The 24,142-nt window shown below is 38.6% G+C and overlaps 2 protein-coding genes, 1 long non-coding RNA gene and 1 other non-coding gene across 4 annotated transcripts; 2 read left to right on the forward strand and 2 right to left on the reverse strand.

Moving 5' to 3' along the window:
- Nucleotides 1-1,429: 1,429 nt before the first annotated feature.
- Nucleotides 1,430-6,780, forward strand: LOC135637091 (uncharacterized). The gene is made up of 6 exons (XM_065149476.1): nucleotides 1,430-1,791; nucleotides 2,456-2,743; nucleotides 3,426-3,599; nucleotides 3,680-3,786; nucleotides 4,523-4,857; nucleotides 5,913-6,780. The coding sequence occupies exons 1-6, from the start codon at nucleotides 1,627-1,629 to the stop codon at nucleotides 6,473-6,475; spliced, it is 1,632 nt and encodes a 543-aa protein (XP_065005548.1). The 5' UTR covers nucleotides 1,430-1,626; the 3' UTR covers nucleotides 6,476-6,780.
- An 848-nt stretch (nucleotides 6,781-7,628) lies between these two features.
- On the reverse strand, nucleotides 7,629-11,438 carry LOC135636111 (uncharacterized). Its single transcript, XR_010495815.1, has 4 exons — nucleotides 10,127-11,438; nucleotides 9,402-9,495; nucleotides 8,023-8,147; nucleotides 7,629-7,943 (listed from the first exon to the last, which is right to left on the reverse strand). It is a non-coding gene; the product is annotated as an uncharacterized LOC135636111 (long non-coding RNA).
- A 3,663-nt stretch (nucleotides 11,439-15,101) lies between these two features.
- Nucleotides 15,102-18,516, forward strand: LOC103980730 (putative leucine-rich repeat receptor-like serine/threonine-protein kinase At2g24130). The gene is made up of 2 exons (XM_009397211.3): nucleotides 15,102-17,679; nucleotides 17,979-18,516. Exons 1-2 carry the CDS (start codon nucleotides 15,159-15,161, stop codon nucleotides 18,398-18,400), a joined length of 2,943 nt encoding a protein of 980 aa, XP_009395486.2. The 5' UTR covers nucleotides 15,102-15,158; the 3' UTR covers nucleotides 18,401-18,516.
- Nucleotides 18,517-18,859: 343 nt separating this feature from the next.
- On the reverse strand, nucleotides 18,860-24,051 carry LOC108952497 (eukaryotic translation initiation factor). The gene is made up of 5 exons (XR_010495985.1): nucleotides 23,573-24,051; nucleotides 21,838-22,412; nucleotides 21,505-21,747; nucleotides 19,355-21,345; nucleotides 18,860-19,288 (listed from the first exon to the last, which is right to left on the reverse strand). It is a non-coding gene; the product is annotated as a eukaryotic translation initiation factor (transcript).
- Between the last annotated feature and the right edge of the window lie 91 nt (nucleotides 24,052-24,142).

Genomic DNA, 24,142 nt, shown 5'->3' on the forward strand with positions numbered 1-24,142 from the left:
AGTAACTCTTTGGCTGATTTCATTATAGTCACAGAAAATAACAAAAGAAGTCCCCATGTAAAGTAGATCATGGGATTAACTATGCAAGCTAATCCTGTTACATTATATGATATTTCTCTCATTTTAAACATAGCTATGCTTGTTTATAATATTGATGTTGAAACTGTGATATATCTGCTTCAATGGCTTTACAACGTTGTGTTTTTGTCGTTGGTAGAAACTTGTTGTAGCTCTTCACAAACACCATAGTCAAACTCCATGGCTCTCTGCCTAAGCAAACCCATTGCCAAAAATATGAAGAGTTGTGTTTGTTGTGTTCATTTTCTTCTCTTCCTTTTGGTTTACACAAATGTGTGTGTGTGTATACACACTATTCCCTTCTCTCTCTCTCTCTCTCTCTATGGAAAAAATAAATCTCACATATTAATTAGATAATAAATTAAAAAAATAACACAAGATTAGTATGGGCCAATAATCATTGTCTATATTTATGGAAAAAATTAAATTAAATCTTGTTATATTTTTTTTACATAAATTTTGAAGAATTTTACCAGATCAACTAGAAAGAAATTTAAGAGTATTTAAAGCATTTTTTATTCTATCTTATTAAAATATAATGATTCATTAAGTCTTTTATAAAATAATTAAATCTTAATTTTTAATGTTTATTTTTTTGAAGTAATTTTCGTGTTAAGATTTCTTATTCAATATTAACTTTGATGATATAAATGTCACGTGTGTATAAATATATGATATCCTTACATTTAGAGTAAGTCAGTGAACAACATTTTAAAATGGTTACTTAGGAAAAAAAAAAATCTGAAATAATATTAAAAAATTTGGGACGTATGCAACATTTATGAACGTTAGGGATTGGAATTCGTCCTATATAGCAATTTTAGGAAGATGAGCGTTCGACAGCTGTCCTTTCTCTTTTGTCATTGCATGAACTGTTTTTGTCCCGCCGTGGACAGATTTCGCTTACTATATCCGATCTTTATCCACAACGGGGTAGCTCCAAATCCACGTGGACACCACATGCGCCTGCGCCGCCCCCAGCCACCAGGTGGACCCCGTCCCGAGCAGTGAAGGTTCCAGAACCGGACCCCACCTTTGTCCCCTGCGTCTCCGGACCGCCCCCCTGGCGGCACGTGCTGACACGCCCGCTCACATGCCGACATCACCACCACGATCCTATCCTTTCTTTCTTTTCAGACTCAAAAGACCATGTTACCCTTTCTATCTGCAGAAACTGCCCTTGTGTGAAAGGGGAAGAACGAACGCCACTGGGGCATAAATGTACTATGGGAGAAACTCCAAACCCACGCGCGCCGCTACCCCGCGGCACGTGTATGGCCGCTTGCTGAGATGGACGCCTTCCCCCAAATGTCCGGTGTATTTATATTCCTTGAATCATTGAATTGATTTCGGAGAAGGTAAGCGTGGAAGAAGCCGCCGCACGTTTTCCTTCGACTCCTCTCCTAATCCCAATCGCAACTCCAATCCCTCGAGTAGATCTCTGGTTTGTTGGGATCTAGATTAGAGGAGGTTGACAGAGTGGAAAGATTGCGTGGATCTCCGGTCAAAGGTTCATTTCGTTTTCTTCCTTGTTTGCTGGAGTCTCTGATGGTTCAGCTGATGAGTTACGGCAAGCTGCGGCCGGACTCCGAGCTGCCGATCAAGAAGTTGCCGGCGCCGGTGAAGGTGGAAACTGAGGACCAGTTGGAGGACGAACATGGGCCGCCTGATAAGAGATTCAAGATGGCTCGTCCTCCCCCTCCTCCCCAACAGGTGGATCTCTCTTGTTCCTTCTCTTCTTCTTTTTCTTGTTCCTCAAGCGAAAACCTGAATCTTTTTTATTCTGTCTTGTATCTGCCTTTACTTGCAGATGATTAGCGAGCAAATTTGTAGAATAATTTGATCCGATTGTGTTCTAGGGTTCCGATAAAGCAAATGTTTTATCATGATGTTTCTTCTTTGCGGAATAACATATAGATTCCGGTGGATTTGCCTTAAGAAATATGTATTTGGACCACTGACTGTAAAAAAGAAAAGTTCTTTATTTTCATTTTTGGAATTTAAATGTGAGATAATTATTGATTTTTTTTAATTATGAGGAGAGGTTTTCATCTTGCGCACATAATTAAAGTTTGCCTTTTATCATCACCGGAATAGATGGGTGAGGTTTAACTTGTATGGCTAATGCTCCTTTTTTTCCGAGTAAAAAGAACGAGCTTTTAGAAAGAACTTTCTGGCGGAAAATGTTTGACAGGTTTCTTCGTTTGTTTTCATACTCCTTTACTTAATATGGGGTGATTTGAGCCATACTAGTGACAATTGAGTTGGCATGTTTTTGTAATAGGCAATTTGTTATGCTATCTTACAGAATCTATTTGTCAAGATAATAAGTGTGGTACATTTTTGAAGTTAATCTTACTAAATTCCTTTGTAACAGAAGTGGGAAACAGGTGAAACTATGCCTCCAACAGAGGCCATCCAGCATAATCTGCTTAATGAGCCTAGCCCATTGGGTCTTCGTCTGCGAAAGAGTCCTTCGCTGCTTAACTTGATTCAGATGAGGTTGTCTCAAGCAAATGCAGCTGTCGGTTCTGGCATCATGAAAAATGAGAGCTTAGAGGATGAGAACAAGAAAGATACTAGGTCCACTTGTGCTTTAGCCAACACTGAAAAGATAAAAGCATCTAACTTTCCAGCTTCCCTTTTGAGGATCGGAGCTTGGGAGGTAAGTCAACTATGTCCTTTGGATCTTCCATTTTCTTTATTCTTAACTTAGTGGATTAAAAAAGAAAAAAGAAAAAAGAAAAAAGAAATGGAGCACTTTGCATCATATGATTACTTTGGTTTTTGGTGCCAAGTTTTTCTTATTCTTTTAGCATATCTGATCACGTAGATCTTTATCATTTTCCGTAGACTGTAATTGTCAAATCTGAAAGCTATCTTTGCAGACCTAAGGTATATCTTTGTTTTGCAAATTATTGCTCGTGGTTTCTTCAAGTTCCATGCATTAGATAGAAATTGTAGCATCTGGATGGTCATCCTTCTCTTTCTTCATTTTTGACATCTAACATAGCAGGGGATTACTGATGTATGAGCTTAAATTAATAAAAACGATGATTCATTAAATTGATAACATTTTTACCTTGAGCTGTTAATATTAAAGATTGAGTTGTGCCTTGCCTGTGTTGAGGAGCCACGGGCATGGCTTATCATCATATTAAATTGAGATGTTGATCATATATGTGATTATCAGCTTTGGCGCTATACTATAAGATTGGCTTAGTTTGCACCAAACACATATGTTGTATTCTAGTTTGGTTGGATCTTGGCCTATGAGCAACTCCTAACTCTGATTTCAAGACAAGTAAGTGGAATTAAGAATGATTAATTTATTGCCTTTTTAACAGTATGCATCAAGGTATGAAGGAGATTTAGTAGCCAAGTGCTATTTTGCAAAGCGGAAGCTTGTCTGGGAAATTCTTGAAGGTGGTCTTAAGAGCAAGATTGAGATCCAGTGGTCAGATATCACAGCTCTCAGGGCAACTTGTCCAGAAAATGGTCCAGAGACTTTGAATATAGTGGTATTTTTTGTGGCTTTAGTACATCACAATATTTTGTCAAGATTCCTCGATTTTATAAGACATTCGTTTCTTCTGTGCAGCTGGCAAGGCAGCCTCTTTTCTTTAGGGAGACTAATCCACAGCCTAGGAAGCATACATTATGGCAGGCGACTTCAGATTTCACTAATGGGCAAGCAAGCATGCACAGGTAAACAATACATTTATTATGTTTAATTGATTGTAACAAAGGATGTTTAATTTATTATGGTCCTTTCACACTTTTATAGATCAATGAGACATTCAGTTCTATGTATGTACTGTTTTCTCTGGGCATTTTCCTGTACCATTTAGTCTTATTGTTAACATACCATGGTTTCCTTTACCAGTTCCAGTAAGCAAGATCTTTTCTTGACCTGTTACATGCTAAGTGACTCACAATATATGGTTCCATGTGGTGGACAATGTGTCACTTATGCAAAGTACTAAAAGGAATGATGTGAGTTACATGACTGTGTTTAGGCATGGGGATGGTCTTAGCTGATCTACTTTAAGGAGAATTGAAAGAATACTTGAAACTAGGAAAACTTTACATACGAGACAACTTGCATCTGCATGTTTTCACAGTTGGCTAACTGTGTAAATTCACCAGGTGACATCTCATTTTGCAAGTCATCTACTTGGTTTTGTGCCTTCAAATGAGCTTTTTCAAATTGATTGAATAATGTTCAGATTTGTATTTGAAATAGTGGTTGTCTCAAAGCTAGTGACTGATTTAGATTACATGTCAATTGTATGCTTCTTTATATTCGTGCCAATTAATTAGTAACTGGTAAGTGATAAGTTGCGACTGGTAAGTGATAACTTGCAACTTCAGATCCTTTGGAATCCTTGATTTTTTTTAATAGGTCAACACTAGTAGTAAATTCTGATATGCTTTCTTACAGGAGGCATTTTCTGCAATGTCCACAAGGTCTGTTAAATAAGAATTTTGAGAAGCTTATCCAATGTGATCCTCGGTTATATGCACTAAGTCAAGAACCAGATAACATTTTAAAAAGCCCTTTCTTTGAACCAAGGAGTTCTGTGTTTGATCATCAAGAGGAATACAAGTGCCATCCATTTGATAAGCTGAAGGATGAATGTGGATCTGCAATTCAAGAATTTCAAGATTCTGCATCCACATCTGTTGGCACATCAACTTCTTTTAAGAGTGATGTAAGGGATTCTGTCGGTACATTTTCTGATGTTTCTAAAGGCGAAATCCACTCACCAAGCTCAGGTAGTTTTGGAACCCTGTTGTATGATAGTGTGTTCAAGCCATAATGGTTCAAAAATTAAATATTTTGCACTTTCTGTTTTATGGAAGACATGTCTTCTTGATGATTAATAGACTATGAACTGAAGTACATAATTTCTATAATAACCAGTAGGCTTTTCTTTTGTTGTCGAGCACTATTTTTCTGCTTATTTTGTTTGGTTCTTTTGGAGAATTGCTAGAATTTGTAGTTTGAACCACAAAGAAAGAAAAAGAATACTGAAATATTACTTGAATAGATGAAATTGAAGTCATTGTGATCCATGTATTTCAATATCATGCTTAGTACCATTCGTTTGGCAAGGGATTAATTTGGAACTTATTTTTTTTGTAAAGCACAATGTTTTGCACGTGGTGAAAACATTTAAATTTGTATCTTTGCCATCCTTTGATGCACTGTTAAAGGAGCATTGTCAGAAACCATCCTGGGAAGGTGAGAAACGATGGCCGAGTACTTCCTTTCTCATGCTTCCTCTCCTCTTCTCCTCCTTTTCTTCTTCCTCTGTTTTCGTCCTACCTTTTTCCTCATCATACTCCTCTTCTCCTCCTTCCTATTTGCCTTACCTTTTCCTCCTCATCTCTTATCCTTCTTCCCCTTGCTTTCCTTTCCATCTCCACTTCTTCTTGTCCTCCTCTGGTGGCTCCGAGCAGATTGGTTAGTATGGTGCATACAGCTTGACATCATCCAGATTTTGCCTTTTGTTTCTGTTCATCTAAGCTTATAAGTGGACCCAAATGGAAGAGGGCCTGGTTTTCTTTTCTTTCAGTCAAAGTCCAGTCTGATCCAGTTCTGATAACTATGGTTTGGAGCAAAGGTGATAGATTTTTTAATTCCATCAGTTCATTGATTTGTATCTTTTCTGGCGATAGATATGACCCACAACTTCCGTTTCCTTCTTTTCTATTGTTCCTTTACCACAGAGTTCATTTGATGTTAATTTATTGATCAGTTAACCTGCAATGCAATTTACTGTTTGCAATCATCCTTTTTTTTTTTCTTATCTTCTACTTTGTTTTAGTGAGAGAACGTCGGGTGGTGAAAGAAATTAGTACGGTGGAAACTGAAGAGACAAAGAATCAAAACTGCTGGAATCAATGGAAATTCCCTGGACTCAAGCCTTCGATGTCCATTAACGACTTTGTAAACAAAATAGGGCATTGCATTTCTGAGCAGATCAGTTGGGGGAATCCCGAGTTGTCGGGTATGGTTATACCTGACAAAGAGATGTTGGAAGAGTTGGTTCAGAGCCTCTTCAGTGATTCTCAGATGCCTGCCTCTGATGAAAAATCTGTCATGTCAAAGGTGAATTCCTTTTGCAGTTTGCTCCAGAAAGATGTTGGCACAGTCCACAGCCAGCAGACAAACGCTGGCGACAATGACTTCCATGATGGTACATCAGAGAAGCACACTCCACCTACCGAAGGCGAGTTCAACGATATCTCGGGTGCCAAGACGGCAGCGAGCATCTCAAGGAAAGATTCATTTGGGGAGCTGCTGATGCATCTCCCTCGCATTGCCTCGTTGCCTCAGTTCTTGTTCAATATCGCAGAAGACGAAGAAGATAGCTCCCCATCAAACTAACTTTCATGCATATGTTCTTCAAAAATTCATCATCCTTCCTGCTTTTGATGTATAGAAATAGTAGTGTAGATGTATGTCAGGGTTTTAGACATTGGCCCTGTAAATGTAGGTTTGCATTGTAGTGTGAACTTGTGTGTTTTCATGAAGTGTATCAGTCCATGTTGCTGTATAAGCTGTTTGGAAATCCATATTGGCCAAACAAGTTGAGCTGTCCTGTGGATTCACAATTGTGAGACTCCAATTGTAACCATTGAGGGAATCCCCATTTTTCAACATGTATATGAAAGAAATGGTCATTGCATAAAGTTCCTACTGTTGCACTGCTGCCAGATGCCTTGTTATGTTTGTGCTTTCTGTTAATCCAAGATAGAAGCTCTCTACCAGATATATGGGAGATCTATGGGATTTCTATTCCTCTGTTATCTAAATTGGTCATGTTTTAGATTTTATTTGAGTTAATTATATATTATCCCTGTAGGAATACTTCAGATTTTATTTGAGTTAATTATATATTATCCCTTATATTTGAATCCTATGATCTAGAATCAGATCTTTGTACTAAAAGAATTTATATTAACATCCTTATAGGTTTAAAAATAAAATAAATAATTTTATTTATCATAATATCGTAATAAGTATAAAGATAATTTTAATATTTTTTTTATTCACATGAAATTATTTTTTATTAATAAATTTATTAAAAACAGAAGAAATATTAAAATTATTTTTTTACTTATTATTTTTATGTCGATCCAACACATGATATTACATGTTATATTTTTCGTCAATACAATTGACAACATTAGGACAAATAAGATCATTTATTTTATTTTCAGAATCATAATGATCCTAAATTTTTTAAGTATAGAGACCACGATTCTAATAGGAATCAAAGTGAGGGGAGGGAGATAATATATAATTAACCATATTTATTTCATGTGATTCATTCAGAAAGAATTATTCTTCGAGGATAAATTAGAAAGCTAAAAAATTAGGCAAATCTCGACTTAGAAAGAACTAAGAGAAATTTAGAGGCTAATTCATGTGCAATATTATTTATATGCCAAGGCTCATAGGCATTTGAAGGTTATTCCATGCAGTGTAATACTTAATTTTAAGAGAAAATATGATGCCAGATGAGAACTCCAAAGAATTTATAATACTAATCATCTTAATGAAGAAACTGGAAAAGAGTACAAAGGCAGACATCAGTTCTAAATATATCAACAGTAAACCACATTAAGCAGATGAACAAAAAAACTCAGATTCTAATAACAGAATTCTGTACCAATATATGCTCCCTTCTATTTGAACAGTGAGTAATAGCATAGTGCAGTGAGGCACATTGTTCATCCTATATTTTTCTAGCGGAATTTAACTTGAAGCCAATCTCTTGAGGTGCTGAAACATCCGTTGTTTGATCCACAGCCGGTCATATGGTAGAAACGCCTGAATTGAGTGGTCAAAGCTGCAAGCAGAAAGAAAATAACACATTTCATTTAGTAGGTAAAAGAAATTACTGCAGCAGGAAGTGTATATGATGATACTTGCATCAGTGCGCTGAGGTCTGCTAGGCCATCGATAAAATTATAAAGATCTGAAATGTCGTAGGTGATGTTTTGGATGGTTGGATTTATCTCCTTGAGTTTTCTTTCGTACAACCCACAAATTCCTGTAAATGCGAGCAATACCCAATTATTTGAGAAAAATCAGGTGGATGAAACAGTTGAGATCAACCTCATTAAGGAAAAAAAAAGGGAAAAACAAACACATCAGTAAATGAGCATTGTTGGGACAACAACCAACTAGGTCACCAAGAAGAAAGCATATAACCATGGCATATAACAGGGCGTGCTAAAAACTTACCCTAAGATATTGACAGTATTATCGCTACTAAATTGTGGCCCTGCATGCAGGGAGTTTCATCCACATTCAAAAACACCAGAAACTAAAAAGAATCGAGGAACCTTTTCAAACGACCTACCTTACAATTTGTATTGACATGAAATGACTATGTTGACATAGAATTTAACCACAGCCTTGTGACAGAACTTTAGGGCACTAATTTGAGGCTGAAACCTTGCAGTTCAAATAGAAAAGTTCTTGCAAAAAAAAGGAGAAAAGGTTAACTTCTACAGATGGTTGCCACTTGAATCTACATATCTGAAATTAAAATTTTTTAACAAATGCACAAGGTCAGCATCCACTCCTTCAAATTACATGGTGATAGGATTAGAAGTTAGAAACAAAAATAATAATAATAACTTAAAGACAGTAAGGCTTCATGTGAGAAACCAAGATTCAACAATTACATCAGGCTTACAGGTAGATAAATGTCAGAGTGTAGTTGGCAAAGCATTCATAAAATAATGCATAACCATATTAAAACTTCCAAGTTTAAATAGAAGGCCTGAAGAAAGGAAAATATCTACATTGATTTCGGAACAATTTCTGATAATTTTTGGCAGGTGTCAAGAGTCATCTGGCAGTATGGGTAGCAAGGGAATTGTAAAAATAGTAATAAAGTTCCATTATATCAAGTATATATATTGGTTAAATTATATTAATACAAATTAAATTCACAAATTGGCATTGCTCAACACAAGCAAATAGCAGACATCATCCATATATCTATTTATCTACCTAAATTTTGATGTACCTTGCATAAATGATGTAAATGTTATACATTCTTAATATACATTATCTAATGAAAATGATGGAGACTTCAGTTCAAGTGAACAATCAAAGTTCACAATTCTACTATCTGAATCCAGGAGGAATAACCACAACTTTCATTAATTTCCCATAAATTGGATATATAAGGACTCCGTAAAAAACACATTTACCAGATAAGAAATATCCAGTGATGAACTTTTATGAACAGTCATGAAAATATCAGCATGTTAAAGCCTAAAAGAGTTTGTACCATCCATAGCCTGGCTAATAGAGTCATAGTCCATGAATGTTCTGGTTGCCCTGTTCGGAGATGATTGCATCAAAATAATGGTGTGCCTGTTTGCCTGTATATTTTGTAACAACACAAATTAGTAAACATCTGAAACATCTTCATTAAAGGTTAAACTTAGTAAACTATGTAGTGCCTAAGATATCAGAAACGTGACATATAGTACTCCTGTTTTGTGCTTTTTGCTAGTCCAGAATTAAGTAAAAAATGTTCATTGCTGATCTTATACTCCAATCCTACCATCATAGTTCAAAATTGATACATTTACGAGTAAAGTCCCAAAGTGAAAGTTAATTCAGTGAAACAAGTATTTTGATGATTCAGGGATCAAAAGAGAAATCAGCTTCTTAGTTCAAAAGATTTACATGCAGCTTGAAGCATACAGCACTGAGCTGCCCAACTCAATGAGAACATCAACATCATGTTGGGAAAAGCTTGGACAGAATCACTCCTAAAATTTTCAGGGGTAAAGACATCTCTCGCATATCTTATGTGGGATCCACATACACGAATTACAATCATAAGGTGTACGAGGCAACATTACCACTGAATTCAGGATTATTCTCTCCACTTAAATATAAAAACACTACGCATCAGGTGTGCCAGAGGTGATATTACCCCTATAATTTTCATGGGCAGTTTAACTCATCTAAATAGCACCATCCATATAATGTTTGTATACTTACATACGCTAGTTCAAGGCAAGGATCAGCACCATCAATGTCAAAAGGCAATATCTTTCGAAAATATTTGACAGATTTTTTTGGTGTCTATAAAAATAAAACCACTTGAATCAGTACCAACTTTTTGAAGCAAAACATGCAAAGGGTCATGGCAACATTATTCCGAAGAAAACATATGACAAAACAAGTAAAAATTGTCTATGCAGTATGCTACCAATCTAGGCTTCAGTTTACATCAATGCTGAAAAAGGTCTAAAAAAAAACGATAACATGACTCCAGAACGAAGTTTGTCTCAGCACAAACAAAAAGAATTTCCAAGCAACATAACACAGTGGTTTTTATATGCAGTATTCTACCGGTCAATAAGCATTAGCATATATTAATAACAGGCTTCTGTAAGTAACTATAATATCAGCCTATCTTTCAATCTAGGGACAATTATTCCTAAAACGAATCACGAGGTTTCATAGTTTAGACATTCTATAAAGTTCAAAGCAGTGCTTTATGTCATGATTTGATAATTTATAGGTATTAAGAGATCATGAGAATAATTGACTTAGATTGGAACTCTCATATCAGAACTCAGATTGCAGCTACAACTAAAGTTAATGGTTTAGGTACAGCTGGGTCATGCAAGATTTAGTATTTATTTTTACTAAAAATAGTATAAATTTATGTTTGTACTATTTATGAATCAGGTCGGATTATGTCATATTCCAAGACACCAATCAAAAGCCAACTCATATCATCTGAAGATTGGATTGTGCTTGGATTACTCTACCACTTGATATTTAACATCCTATTTTTCATAAGCAGGGTTAGGTATATCAACCAGGTTCAAGTAAAAGCATCAAGTATCTCGATTTACAACTGGATAGCAGTATACCAAATTCATCCCCACCGGAGGCAAATACCAAAAGTTCTCCTTTTTGTCCGATCAATATGGGAAAAGGTTTATACATTAGAAGAACCCACTCTAACCATCAAATTACTGAAACCGTTGGAACCTGAATCTCATCTTTTTCCTAGACAATCCCGTTTCCTCTTCCCATAATTTCCCAATTCAGCGCCAATCGATCTTACTTCGATGTAATTCTTCCGGATCAACAAGTGGAAGAAGCTAGGGTAAAAATATATCCCCATTTTTCACTCAAAAGACTATAGAGAATCAGAATCAGATGCTTCTTCCATCTCAAGGACATGAATTAAAGTGAACGAGAGTGGCAAAGAAACGAAAGATTGACAGGCCCGGATAAACTTAATTTTGACTCCAAACCGACACTGATCATTGAAAAAACGAAGCTCGACAGAGTGCAAAGCGAGGTTTCCTCACCATTTCCGATCGAATCGCACGGAGAAGCGCAGAGTCAGAGAGACAGTGAGAAGGGTGGTCGTAAAGGTTATTCCTCGGGTTAGGGTTACACGAGAGTGTGGTGTGGTGACATCGCGGGACGCTCGTAAGGTTAACTGGCACCTACTTCACGGGTTCAGTCATCAGCTTTGGATATGAACCGTGTGATTGTTAAAGAGCATATATCGTTAATTAAAAGGAATCATCTCCAACGGACACTATAATAGGAAACATAACTAAATATTACCCCATTTAGTTTACTATAAAAAATTATATTAATATTTTTATATTTTTATAAAAATAAAATATTTAATCTTATTTTTTTAATTTAATTTAATTGACGAAAGATATTACACGTATGGTCAGATACACAAATGACACTAAAATAAGATTAAAAAAAATAAATTAATTTTTATCGTTAACAAAGAGCCATCAACCTTTGCGTAAAACCGAAAGCATTAGGTAAGAGAGCAAAGTACGAGAATTGAGATAGTATAGGATATGAGTATCGCCACTAATAACATAGGATATGATTAACACTACTATTGGATAGGTCATCCGGGAGGATAGTGAATGTTTACGAAAGTTCTCCTTACGTAAAATTAATATTTTTGGATGGTGAAAATTAAAATTATCTTTTTTTTTTAGCACCATTTCTACATGTGACAATACGTATGATATTTTCCATCAGTACAGTTAACAAGGAGAAACAAAATTAAATATTTTACTTTCGTAAGTATAAAAATAATATAATTTTTAAAAATATAAAAATTAGAATACTAAACATAATTAACTACAAGAGATAACAGGACTATGTGATTGTGGTGGAATATGAATAATAAATATAAAAGTACATGTGCTACAAATTATATTTCATTCATCCTTTCACCGTCTTAAAATTACATATTGCCACTCTAGATACTAATATTATATATATAACTTCTAATATTTATATTTATAATATATGTCCTACTCCTTGGCATCCTTTTTACAAATCTTAATTAATTATTATTAATCATGATTATTATTTATTAATATCATAAAATGATGGCCAACTCAATAAAGTAAAATTGATCAAACTTAATTCATTCTCTAAAATATGTCATATCAAATTAGATAAATCGAAGGTAAACATCTCTTATTGTTTTATCTCTTAAAATCTCTCTTTAAGTCAAATGATTTTGTAAGACTATATTGCAAACTGTGATTACAAGCTCTTTCAATATTTAACTCAATCAATGATCTGAGAAAGAAATTAGTTAGGATAATTTAGAATTACGTGCTGGGATTCAATCCCTTTTAGATATCATACTACTGGGATATGCCTACGTGGTGCCACCTCATTATCTAGTCAGCTAGGTAGCCTAAGTGATGCCACGTCATCACTCGGTTAAACGACATCTTATGGCCAACCGGTGATTGCAAATAGCTTGCAACCACTCCGGACGGATTGGGCCTCTGTCAATCCTCCGTTGGGCAATGAAACATGGAAGTAGTGATGGTGGCTTGTGCAACCTTAGCGGTGCAGAGGAGACTCCGATGAGCCTTGAAGGAGCTCGAAGCAAGCTTCAACATCCACAGGCAATGGTGACTGTAGAACGGGAAACCATAGGCAATAATAAAAGGCGACGATAGAGAATGGCCCACGACAAGATGCGATCATCACAAGAGATTGTTCTATAGAGTTAATAGTGTACATTCCCTTCGTACCTAAGGATCAACGAAGGTACGAGGAAAGAAGAGAGTGGTGTTTCATGCTAAGCTGACTTTGACTAGGGTTATAAACAATCCCAAGGGGAGTAGAAAGATTCTCTTTGTTGCTTTGGCGGATTGAGTTGTTGACTAACGTACACATTTACCATATTAATTCAAATCAAATCAATCTTTTGGTCTGCTCAACATACCAAAGTTGATATGGTTTGGTTATCTACAAAGATTTAAATCATGCAGTCCACACACTATCATTGAGTATCTTCCCTTTCTACTTCTTCAAACAGACCTTATCGATTGACCTAAAATCCAGGGGTAAAATGATCAAAATAAATTCTTAATGTTCATTGAATTATTCATGATGTGTTCACAAATCCTTTTAGAGGTTTTTAAACCCTAAGTTATTACAACTAGGTTGCAGCTATTTACCCAAGTCAAAACTCCTCATCTGCAAAGGACACTGTCTTATCCTTCAGATATATCTAAGCATAATCTTCCACAACATCTAAAGCTAAAGCTTCCTTTTACACCTACCGACTTGCTGTGGTTTCTTGAGAGCCATCATGGCACACGAAGACTGAAAGAGTTGACCTGTGGATCCATTGTTCTTTTCTGTTTGTTGCAAAAAGAATCGATGAGACACACTGTTTGACATATCAGTTCTCACAAGAAAACAGGAATGTGAAAGACCAAGTCAAACATGATGATCAACTGTGAACTTTCATTGCATCCATCTGTTCTTCTTTAAGTGAGTGGGTAAGTAGATGAGTTAATTACTCATAGCAAAGGCAGATCTTTTCATCTGAATCTGATAAAGGAGCACTAATCTCCATTATGGTCATGTTCATTATAGAATTTGCTACATGGTCTTTGATTATTTGGCAGATTGAAGTGGAAGCTTGACCACCAGAAATGTTGATGAGGTGAAGCATGTCACACGAAGCTCATCCTAGATAGATTGACCTTTTAATGACTGAAACCGATGGAGAAACATTGAGCAGCAAACTTGGGCACAGACTATGAAGGGTTGTTGACTTGGAGTCATGCATGCTAATTTTCTGGTGAGCTATTGAATCATAATTTTTCATGCCAGCTTAGATGTATGTCCAAAGTACAATCATGTCTCAAAGATGCTATGCCTCTAAAGTGAACTATCTTCTGAATCCATCATCTTTATCAGAGAGTCTAAGACATGGAGATGACAATATGGTTCATGACAACCTTGTTTCAGATCAAAAACTACAATGTAGCTTGCTGGTTAAGTGTTTTAATTCATTTTTTATGATGATGATGATGATGATGTCGTTTTACTAAGACAAAAGACTTTGGCAAGTGAGATTATATAGACATCACAAGTGGCACCAATCCATCTAACTAAAATCCAAGACCTTTTAGTCCCACTGAAGATCTTGTTCAGATTTCCAATGGCCATTCACTAGATTACAACCCCTTTTGACTCTCTCCAGTCTCCTTGGATATTCACACAGAGAGAGAAACAAGAGACTATTCATTGACCTTCAACCACAGATGAGGAGGAACATGAAGTAATGAGATGAAGAGTAAGTGTCAATTACTTGCATGACTAGGATCCAACCTAGACAGGAAAATGAGAAGATTACCATATCTTAGAAGAAAGTTTAGGGTGGAGCAATGATAAACATCACTACTTAAACTATCAAATAATTGTTTAGTGCCATGTTCTCTTTCAAATTGAGACAAAAATATTAAAAGGAGATTGAAGGAAGGACACTAAATGGAGTAGGTCCGTTCCCACTAGGAAGAGAAGTGGTTGCTGCATCACCTGAAGAAACTCTCATCACATAGTTATCCCAGCAGTCAGTCACTTTCTGCACCACATTGTCTTCCTTATTTAAGGCTATGTTGAGCATAGGTTGCAATAGCCACATGTAGCCATGCATCCATGCTTGGCTTAGAAACTACAACTCTCAGCATCAACAGTATTCATCTCTCCTATGGGTTATCCTACCTCTTTCATAGTCCATGTCCTCTTCATCCTTTTCTCTCTTCTTCCCCACCCAACATTGCATCTCCGCACTTCAAACATCACTGATGCAATGGCTCTCTTGGCATTCAGAGAAGGCATACGAGACCCAGACAATGTGCTGAGCAACTGGAATGAATCGACTGATGTCTGTCATTGGATTGGCATCACTTGCAACGACACAAGCGGAAGAGTAAATGAACTCGTTCTATCTCAACGATCTCTGCATGGAACAATCTCACCATTTCTATCCAACCTTTCTCAGCTTCAAGTCCTCGATCTATCATATAACTTCCTTCGAGGGTCCATTCCTGGTGAGATAGGAGCATTATCTGATCTGGGTGTAATTAGCCTCAGAAACAATGAGTTACAGCATACATTACCTGATAACCTCGGCATGCTTGCAAATCTTTGGTATTTGGACCTTCCTTCCAATGAACTCGAAGGGAAGCTTCCTCCCTCCATCTTCCACAACTGCACCAATTTGAAGTATGTAGACCTCTCCAACAATTCTTTCGAGGGTTCGATTCCTCTGCAGATAGGAACCTCTCTCAATCACCTGAGAAGCCTGTTCCTTGCTCGGAATAACTTGACAGGAAGCATTCCAGCTTCTCTCTCCAATGCCACAAATCTTACCGGAATTGCTTTGCATATGAACTCTCTAAGTGGTGGACTGCCATCTGAGATTGTAGTGCACTTGCCGGCCTTGAAGTCACTGTCTCTTTCTTACAACAAGCTTTCGAGTGATGAGGAAGGTGAAGAACTCAACCACTTCTTTAGGGCCATTTCGAACTTGACTCAACTGGAAGAGCTTGAGATTGCGGGAAATGATCTGAGAGGCACACTTCCCTCCATGGCTGGCCTTCTTCATGTTAATCTCTCGATCATCTTTCTGCAGGATAACAGAATCCGTGGAGCGATACCTTCGGATGTATCCGACCTTCGGAACCTAACATCACTGGACTTGTCCCGGAATCTCCTGGAAGGAACCATCCCATTGCAGCTATTTCTTCTTCCCAAGATAGAGAGGATATGGATCAGTGACAATCTTCTACATGGAGAACTTCCTTCTCTTCCTGATATCTCAACCAAACTTGGAAGTCTGGATCTCTCACGGAATAAGCTTTCGGGTAGAATTCCATCATCTGTGTCGAAGCTGCGTAGCATGAGGTATTTGCTGCTGGGTGGAAACTTACTTGCGGGATCAATACCTTCAAGCCTTGGAAGCATGAAGCTGGAGAAGTTGAACCTGTCACACAACCAGCTAACCGGAGCAATACCAGCTGAAGTAGCAAGCTTGAGCACCATGGCGTTCTTCTTCGACCTATCACATAATTCACTGCAAGGAATGCTTCCTAAGGAGTTGAGCAAAATGGAAATGGTTCAGGAGATTGATCTTTCCTCGAATAATCTCAGTGGTTCGATTCCTCCTGAAGTAGGAGTGCTTTGTAGGAATGTTCATCTGTTGAATCTGTCTCACAACTCTCTTCAAGGGCCAATCCCTGAGACCTTCGGCAATCTTCGCAACCTCGAGTCCCTCGATCTTTCTTCCAATTCCCTTTCTGGTGGAGTTCCTGAGTCACTCCGGAACTGCATCAACCTCAAGCGGCTCAACCTGTCATACAACCGGTTGAGTGGTGCTCTACCTTGTGGCGGTGTATTCGATAACTTAACTCAAGAATCACTGGAAGGGAACGAACCTTGCGGGGTAGAACGACTCCGCAGCTGCCACTCAACACACACACTCAAGTTCCTAGTGTCGCTCGTAAGTATCATCTTCATGGTGCTCTTCTTTCTTACGATTACCTGCGTCGCAGCAGCCAAGGCACGCAGAGGCACAGCGTTTCTGAGAAATGGAGTGGATGGGAGCTGGCATTCTGCAAACTTGTCGAGTCGTCATCGAAGAGTAACCTACAGAGAGCTTTGGGAAGCCACAGGAGGATTCGACCAAAGCAGGTTGATAGGGTCAGGTGGCTTCGGGCATGTTTACAGAGCAATGCTGAGGGACGGCAGCTCCCTCGCCGTTAAGGTTCTGCAGCTGCAGGATCACAACTCTGCAAGAACATTCAACAGAGAATGTGAGGTCCTCAAGACAATTCGCCACAGGAACCTGATGGGGATCACAACAGCTTGCAGCCTTCCGGAATTCAAAGCTCTGGTGTTCCCTCTCATGAGCGAAGGCAGCCTAGAAGATCATCTACACCCCAAGGGAGATCGAATGAGCCCGCGGCTGAGCTTAACTGAAAGAGTGAGCATCTGCAGCGACGTAGCCGAAGGGATGGCCTATTTGCACCACCATGCGCCGGTGCAGGTGATCCATTGTGACCTGAAGCCGAGCAACATTCTCCTCGCCGACGACATGACCGCCATGGTTTCAGATTTCGGTATCGCGATGCTGGTCAGCCCAGGTGGAGAAGGGAATGCATCATCTGACCGCATGACAAACTCCACAACGAATCTGCTGCGTGGATCAGTTGGATATGTTGCTCCAGGTAAATTCCTGTGTCCTAAACACAATGAAATCTATGTCCGTCAATGATTTGTTATCAGGAGTTGACATCAGAATGATACTCGCTTTCTTGGCCTATGATTTGGCTTCATGATTGGCATTTTATAGGTAAAAACTTGGATCAGATACTGTCCAAGTTAATCCTTCACTCGATATATAGTGCATGACATTTGAACATGCGTATACACATAAAACATAGTCAAGCTTGCACTTACAAGCCTAAGCATTTTAGTTTGTTGCTTCATTGAATGATTGAAGATTGAAAGATTTCCTTTTTCTCAGAGTATGGACATGGTAGACCTGCATCAACAAAAGGGGACGTCTACAGCTTTGGCGTCGTTGTGCTGGAGATGGTTACCGGAAAGAGACCAACAGAGGACATGTTCAATGAGGATCTGAGCTTGATCAACTGGGTGAAAAGGCACTATGGCAGTCGCTTGGTGAACATTGTGGACTCCTCTTTGGTGAAGAATATAAGGGAACAAAGCCATGAAGTTAAGAGAGTATGGGAAGTTGCAATCATGGAAATGATCGAGTTGGGTCTTCTTTGCACACAGGAGGCTCCTGCAAGCAGACCAACCATGATCAGTGTTGCTGATGACCTGAACAAGCTAAAAGATTACCTTGGTGGTGATACAACTGCAACTTTGGCATCATCACAAGGGATGACATCTTCGATTGCTGATATTGGAGATGATTGGTAGCTTGTTCTTTTGGATGTTTGAGTCATCAAATAAGAGGTTATGTCTTTTATATATTTTTCAATGCTATCTTATTGTTTTAATACCATAAACACACTGTGATTGATGTTGCAGTAATGTACCACAAGATAAGAAAGATTAAGTTGCTCTTGTTCTTTCTCAGTTTGACTTCTTGGATGGTAATACATCCCTCCTCCACAGAATTAAATAGTCATTACAATTCTAATGGACTTTGCCAATGGATTCCAGCCTTTCGGAGCTTAAAGAACTTCTTATCCAAGCAAACAGACTGTTAGTAGACAAGTTGAGGACCTTTGCCAAAAAAGTGTTTGGTGCAATAAGAGCAGTGGGGTTCTATTAAGCAAAAAATTTTATACCAACTAAGCAAAACTAGTTAAGTTCATAATATATATGGTATCAGATTCTAATCTTTATAAAAGTATATGGGACAATTGGATTGCATTTCCAGCTCATTCCTCCCTCTTCATCTCACCCTCTGTTATTATGAGAAGGGAAGATTTGATTTATTCTCAGCATATTCGTTCCAAGAGTTACAAGTGATATAAATGCATGTCAACCTTTAAAAGACACCACTTAGTTGATTCCCACAACGGTAGATTGCTTGAAGATCCAAGGCAAGTGCTTGAGTTCAAGCAAGGTACAGGTAAAGCAGGAGAGAGAAGTAGCCAAATGGCTGTTGCATCGTCGGCGAACTGCTCTTCTGTGGACGAGGTTGACGAAGCGACTGCGAGCCGCCGCCACTCGTCCTCCCTCCTCCTTTGCCTCCGGAGCTGCTCTTCCTCGAGTACTCCACCCGTTTCACACCATCAAACTCCATCTTCTCCCCTCCGGAATTGCCACCACTCCTCGGCTCGACGGTCACATTCAGGCCTGCAACCAAGTCATACATCATACAGTTCTTGCTTTGTGAATGCTTATACAAAGGCTTCTCTTTACCTTGAAGTGGTTGGTCTTTTGCACCATGGCTGGTAGTAGTCGGTACACCCCACTTGGCTCTGAGGAATAAGAGGAGAAAGCACAGGAGAAGATTAAGCTTCATCCTGGGAGTTTATTTGGTAACAGTGATCGTAGGGAAGATTGAGGGGACTTTATAGGACTTGCTGTGATAGAATAGTATAAGAACATGAGAACACTGAAAAAGGAGGAGAAACGGGTCCATGGCATCAGATCGGGTATAGGTAGAATGGGAAAAGGATGAGGAAAAAGGCGACATTGATTCTAAAGCATCTTTGTCTATCTGGAAGAACATTGATCCGGTTTTTCAAGGCAGAATAAAGATGATTGAATAGCCAAACTTTGGCAAGCTGGTCATATAAGCAGACTATTTACTTTGCATCGTTTGAACAAATGTGTTCTCTGAAAGTCCAAAGTCTGGAAATGTCACAGCAACAACTGCGTTAACAAAACGGAAAGAACACAGGAAAAATAGATGGATCACTTATCTTTTCTGCACGTTGGTGGTCAGTCTTCAGCTCTTGCGGATGGAGTTCTTCACATGGGATGCCATACTCCATGCTCAATTTGTGTTGATGATAGAGCATATAGAAACAGGATTCTGTGTTGATATACCACTGTTATGTTCATCTACAGTCTCACAATATTAGAGATACCAAAAAAGAACATTCTTCCAATGAACTGAAGAAAAAATCTTTGATAAATGAAGGTAAAAAGAAACATTATACCTTTATTATCTTCAAAGCTCGGGCAAAATTACCCATGGCTCAACACCATGGCATTTGTTCTTTCCTCTACAGTCACTAATAAAGATACACACAATTTTGCAACAATCTACAAGTCATAGACTTAATTGCTGCTGTAAAATTCCTAATCTCATATAAAAAACCTGAACACAGTGGAAGGAGCAGGGAAAAGAAATGGCACCAAAAATCTTATTTCCATACAGAATATAGAAGAGATTAACCTTAGCAGAAGACAGTAAAACGAATTCAATGCAAAAGTTCCTCGCAAGCCTTGATTTCGGCCGCAACAATTCCCATCACAGCATCAGATACTGCCGACTGGAAACTGGCATCTTCTACCTTCCTGAAAAATTTCTCCACCACCTTCAGATCAACTACACTGGCAAGAATTAGTTCACCGGCCACTTCGCCATATAAGAAAGTGCCTTTGGCAAGTCAATGCATATGTCATCCAGCAATGCCCCATGAAGCAAACAACCTGTCCCCAAGTCCCTTGGGGCAAAAACCTTTTTAGTCAATGAATACTCCAAAAGCTTTATGATGGATTTGAGCCATGAGAGGCCCTTGTCCACAGCTAGATTGATAGCCTCCTTAGCCACCTCTGGATGGTATTCTGGACTCTTCAGTTCCCCTACACATTGAAGTGCTTCATCTAGAAGGCGGATGTGAAAATACTCTTCCGGAAGAGCAATCATCTTCTTATGTAGCTCACTAGTATTAAATTTGGGTGTTGCCACTGACTTCTCCATGGATTTAGGTTGGGGCATTTGACCAACAAGCCTCATGAGCCTTAAGTTTTGAGATGGAGAGTCTCCTGTGCCGGAAACAAGAGCAGAGAAAGAGCTGGTGGCCCACTGTCCTGCAACAACACACTAGTCTTACCAGCAATCAGGACACAACTACCTTGAGGTAAGAACTTTGAGTTGATGGACATTGACTTAGCCACTGAAGAACTATGGAGTATGGACACATTTAGCTTCACTCCTGGGCATAGATTTGCTCCGTGGAACTCCCTAGAAAATCTCCATCTAATCCAGGCGTTCCAGGCATTTTTCTTGTTACAGGCATCCCAGGCATCATACCACAAGTTCCAGGTCTGTTGATAGCACTGAGACCCCCTAGACCACCAATATCATGACTATTTCTCATCCTTGCAGTTGCACCAGGGTGCAACCCAAGATTCTTTTCTGCCTCAATATGGATTTTACTAATGGTTTTGGCCTTCACCTGCAAAGGCAGGAAAACCCTCAATTCTTGGAAAAATCACATCAAGATTTATGATTCTCTTGAAGAATAATTCAGTCTTGCTACTTATCTATAAATGTAATTTATGTTCCAAAAAAACAGAACCATAAAATCTACAAACAGAAACAGGGTAAAGCTTACCTCTTCACTGCGAGGAATCCAGTTATTTTTCTGTAGGCCAAGCACAACACAAACCATAAATCTTAGGTGTGGTGCAAGTTGAGGATTAATAGTTGGCTCCTTGAGCCAGTCAAAATAGGCATCATTGAAACAATGAGAGCTGGGACTCTCATCCAACTGCTTCCCTGTGGTGTTGAATAATTGGCAGATTGCTTCATCATTTTCCACAGCAGGACAGGTCCTGTTATCATGCCCCAATAGCTCCTGCTCACAGCAACTATATCAGAAAATCTCTTAAAAGTGAACATTCCATAAAAGTATAGAAGATCTAGTATTAGCATAACTGATGGTTACCTGCGCGATATGATGAACAATCTTCTCTGGCACCATCTTCTGCTTTAAAAGCTTGCCGATGAGACGAATGTTACCAAGAGTATGGAGTTTCACCATTCTCTCTTTATCCTTACAATCCATTTCTTAGTCAGGCCCAATGAGCTTTTGCACTTCAGCACTCAGGTCTCCATCATGTTCAAATGCCTCATAGCAATTATTTAAGAGTATGCACTTGAAAGTAATTTCCTTCCCACCTTCTTCTTCAGAGGGGAATAGAGGTAGGTTTTCATTGAGATCAGAACAAAGTTGCGCATACATGGGACAGAATGTTGGCTTGAAGACTGCTTTCTCAAAAATGAGAGTAATGACATCCTGCAGCGTAGGTGTGGTAATTCCAGCATCGATCAGTTGGCCTTTGAGAACATCAAAATTTTCTTGTGTCAGCTTGTTCAATATACTGCAATGAATCATCACCAAAAATGAAAAGTTTCCAAGAGAATTCAAATAATACATGTCATCAACATATTCTGCTGGACTAAAGAGTTAAGGATAATTAACCTTTTACAGTTTTCAGCACCCGCTCTTTTTCAGTGAGACTGACATGAAAACAAAATTTTCATCAAACACTGCTAAGCTATAGTGTATCATTACCACTAGAAACAATGAGTTGTATTGATTCTCAATGAAAGACAAACTTTAGTGTACTAATCCCACTAGATTTTGATTAGTAAGCAAAGAAGTGTTTTCCCAGAAAGCTAAAATGTAACAGAATAAAATCAAGATTTAATTAAAGACTGCCAGAGACTGACATGAAAACAAAATAAAATCCCATTGTGTTAAAGATAAACAACAAGAGATCCTAAAGTGACAGAAGAAAGTTCAAACAAATGAAAATTTTGATGTACTCACGAACATGCAAAAGTTAATCCCTTGTGTAATAGGCATGTTCATGACTCCCAGACCTTGATTCTCCAATCTGACAAGTGAACTGTGATGTCAAATAATACTCCTAACTGTTATTCTCAGAGTTATCCAACAGACTATATAAAGTAAGTAGACAACTCCAAAAAACAACATTGACAATAATTTGACCAAATGGCATGATGGCACTAAGTGTAGTCAAGTGTCTTTAACATATTGTACATCAAATAAACTCCATAAGTTGGCTAGAATATGACCAGTCTCAGGAAACTGAGATCGGTGCTATCATCTGTCCAAAAGCACGTTAAAAGGTTTAGTTACCAGGAACTAAAAGGATATAAGCAAGCATCTATAGCATAGAAATTTCAACGAAGAGATCAACTCATTAACATGAGCACTAAGACAGCATTTATTTAAACAAAGAATATCTCATAAAAACAAATTTTAAGATGATCAATCATTAGCTTGCAACTATAAATTACAAACTTAGCAGAAGTCAACATGCGAAATGACCAAGAAGGAGTAGTTCAATCTAATCACAACCATCAACACCAATCAAACAACAACAAAATCTGTACTACAGTTGAAAACATGCAATTTAGAGTCCATTCAGAGTTCCAAAGCTAGTTTCCATAGTAAAATTATCGATCAGGCTCCCTCTATATAGGTAAAAGAGAGCAAATCAATCAAAGGAGGATCGAAAGACCCAATCAATGAAACCACCAACCAATCGAAAGGTCCCATCCTGCATATCAATCAGATCAGGCCATTTAAAGACGCAAACTTTGATTAACTAAGCGAAGCAATAGATCGATCTAAAGCGTTTTCGATCGACCTTAAGAGGGAGGGCGGCGCCGGCGGGGTGAAGGATGGGGAGAACGGAGAAGGAGCCGATTGTGGAGTCGCAGCCAGAGGATGCGGAGTCGAACCATGGGGGGCAGTTTCCGGCGCCGACTCCAGGCCTCAAGCTAATTACCATCCTATCCGACTGCATGCCTCACCGAATCCCCTCTTAACTCTGTCTTCGTGTCCCTCCTTGCGATCGTATGACCACGCTAGCGACCTGATACGTGGCGCGACCGGAGGAGGAGGAAGAGGAGCGGTAGAGAGATAGAGGAGCCCTTGACGAAGCCCTCTTCGCTCTCGGGGGCAGCAAAGCGGCGAAGGGCGAGAGAAAACGAGGGAAGACGTCGAGCCGGACTCCCTCATAATGTCCGGGCAAAGCTGCAGACGAGTAATTCTGTAATTATATCGGATTTGGAGGAGTGGAGGCTTCGATTCTGAAAGGTCCGTAATGCTGCCGTCCTCAACAATAACTTTTAGCTACCCTAATATATCCACCCACAAACAACCTTTTATTTCATTGGACGCTATTCACCTGTTTCCGTGGGTGCTGAGCTCGTGA

This window comes from Musa acuminata, chromosome BXJ3-4 (genome assembly GCF_036884655.1).
Source record: "Musa acuminata AAA Group cultivar baxijiao chromosome BXJ3-4, Cavendish_Baxijiao_AAA, whole genome shotgun sequence".
Classification (NCBI taxonomy): domain Eukaryota; kingdom Viridiplantae; phylum Streptophyta; class Magnoliopsida; order Zingiberales; family Musaceae; genus Musa; species Musa acuminata.

Bases quoted from the DNA above. Each gene is read 5' to 3' on its own strand.
- LOC135637091 (XM_065149476.1), top strand. From the start codon at position 1,627: ATGGTTCAGCTGATGAGTTACGGCAAGCTGCGGCCGGACTCCGAGCTG. The intron at 3,787-4,522 runs GTAAACAATACA...GCTTTCTTACAG, and splicing joins GGGCAAGCAAGCATGCACAG to GAGGCATTTTCTGCAATGTC. The intron at 4,858-5,912 runs GTAGTTTTGGAA...ACTTTGTTTTAG, and splicing joins AATCCACTCACCAAGCTCAG to TGAGAGAACGTCGGGTGGTG.
- LOC103980730 (XM_009397211.3), top strand. From the start codon at position 15,159: ATGGGTTATCCTACCTCTTTCATAGTCCATGTCCTCTTCATCCTTTTC. The intron at 17,680-17,978 runs GTAAATTCCTGT...CCTTTTTCTCAG, and splicing joins AGTTGGATATGTTGCTCCAG to AGTATGGACATGGTAGACCT.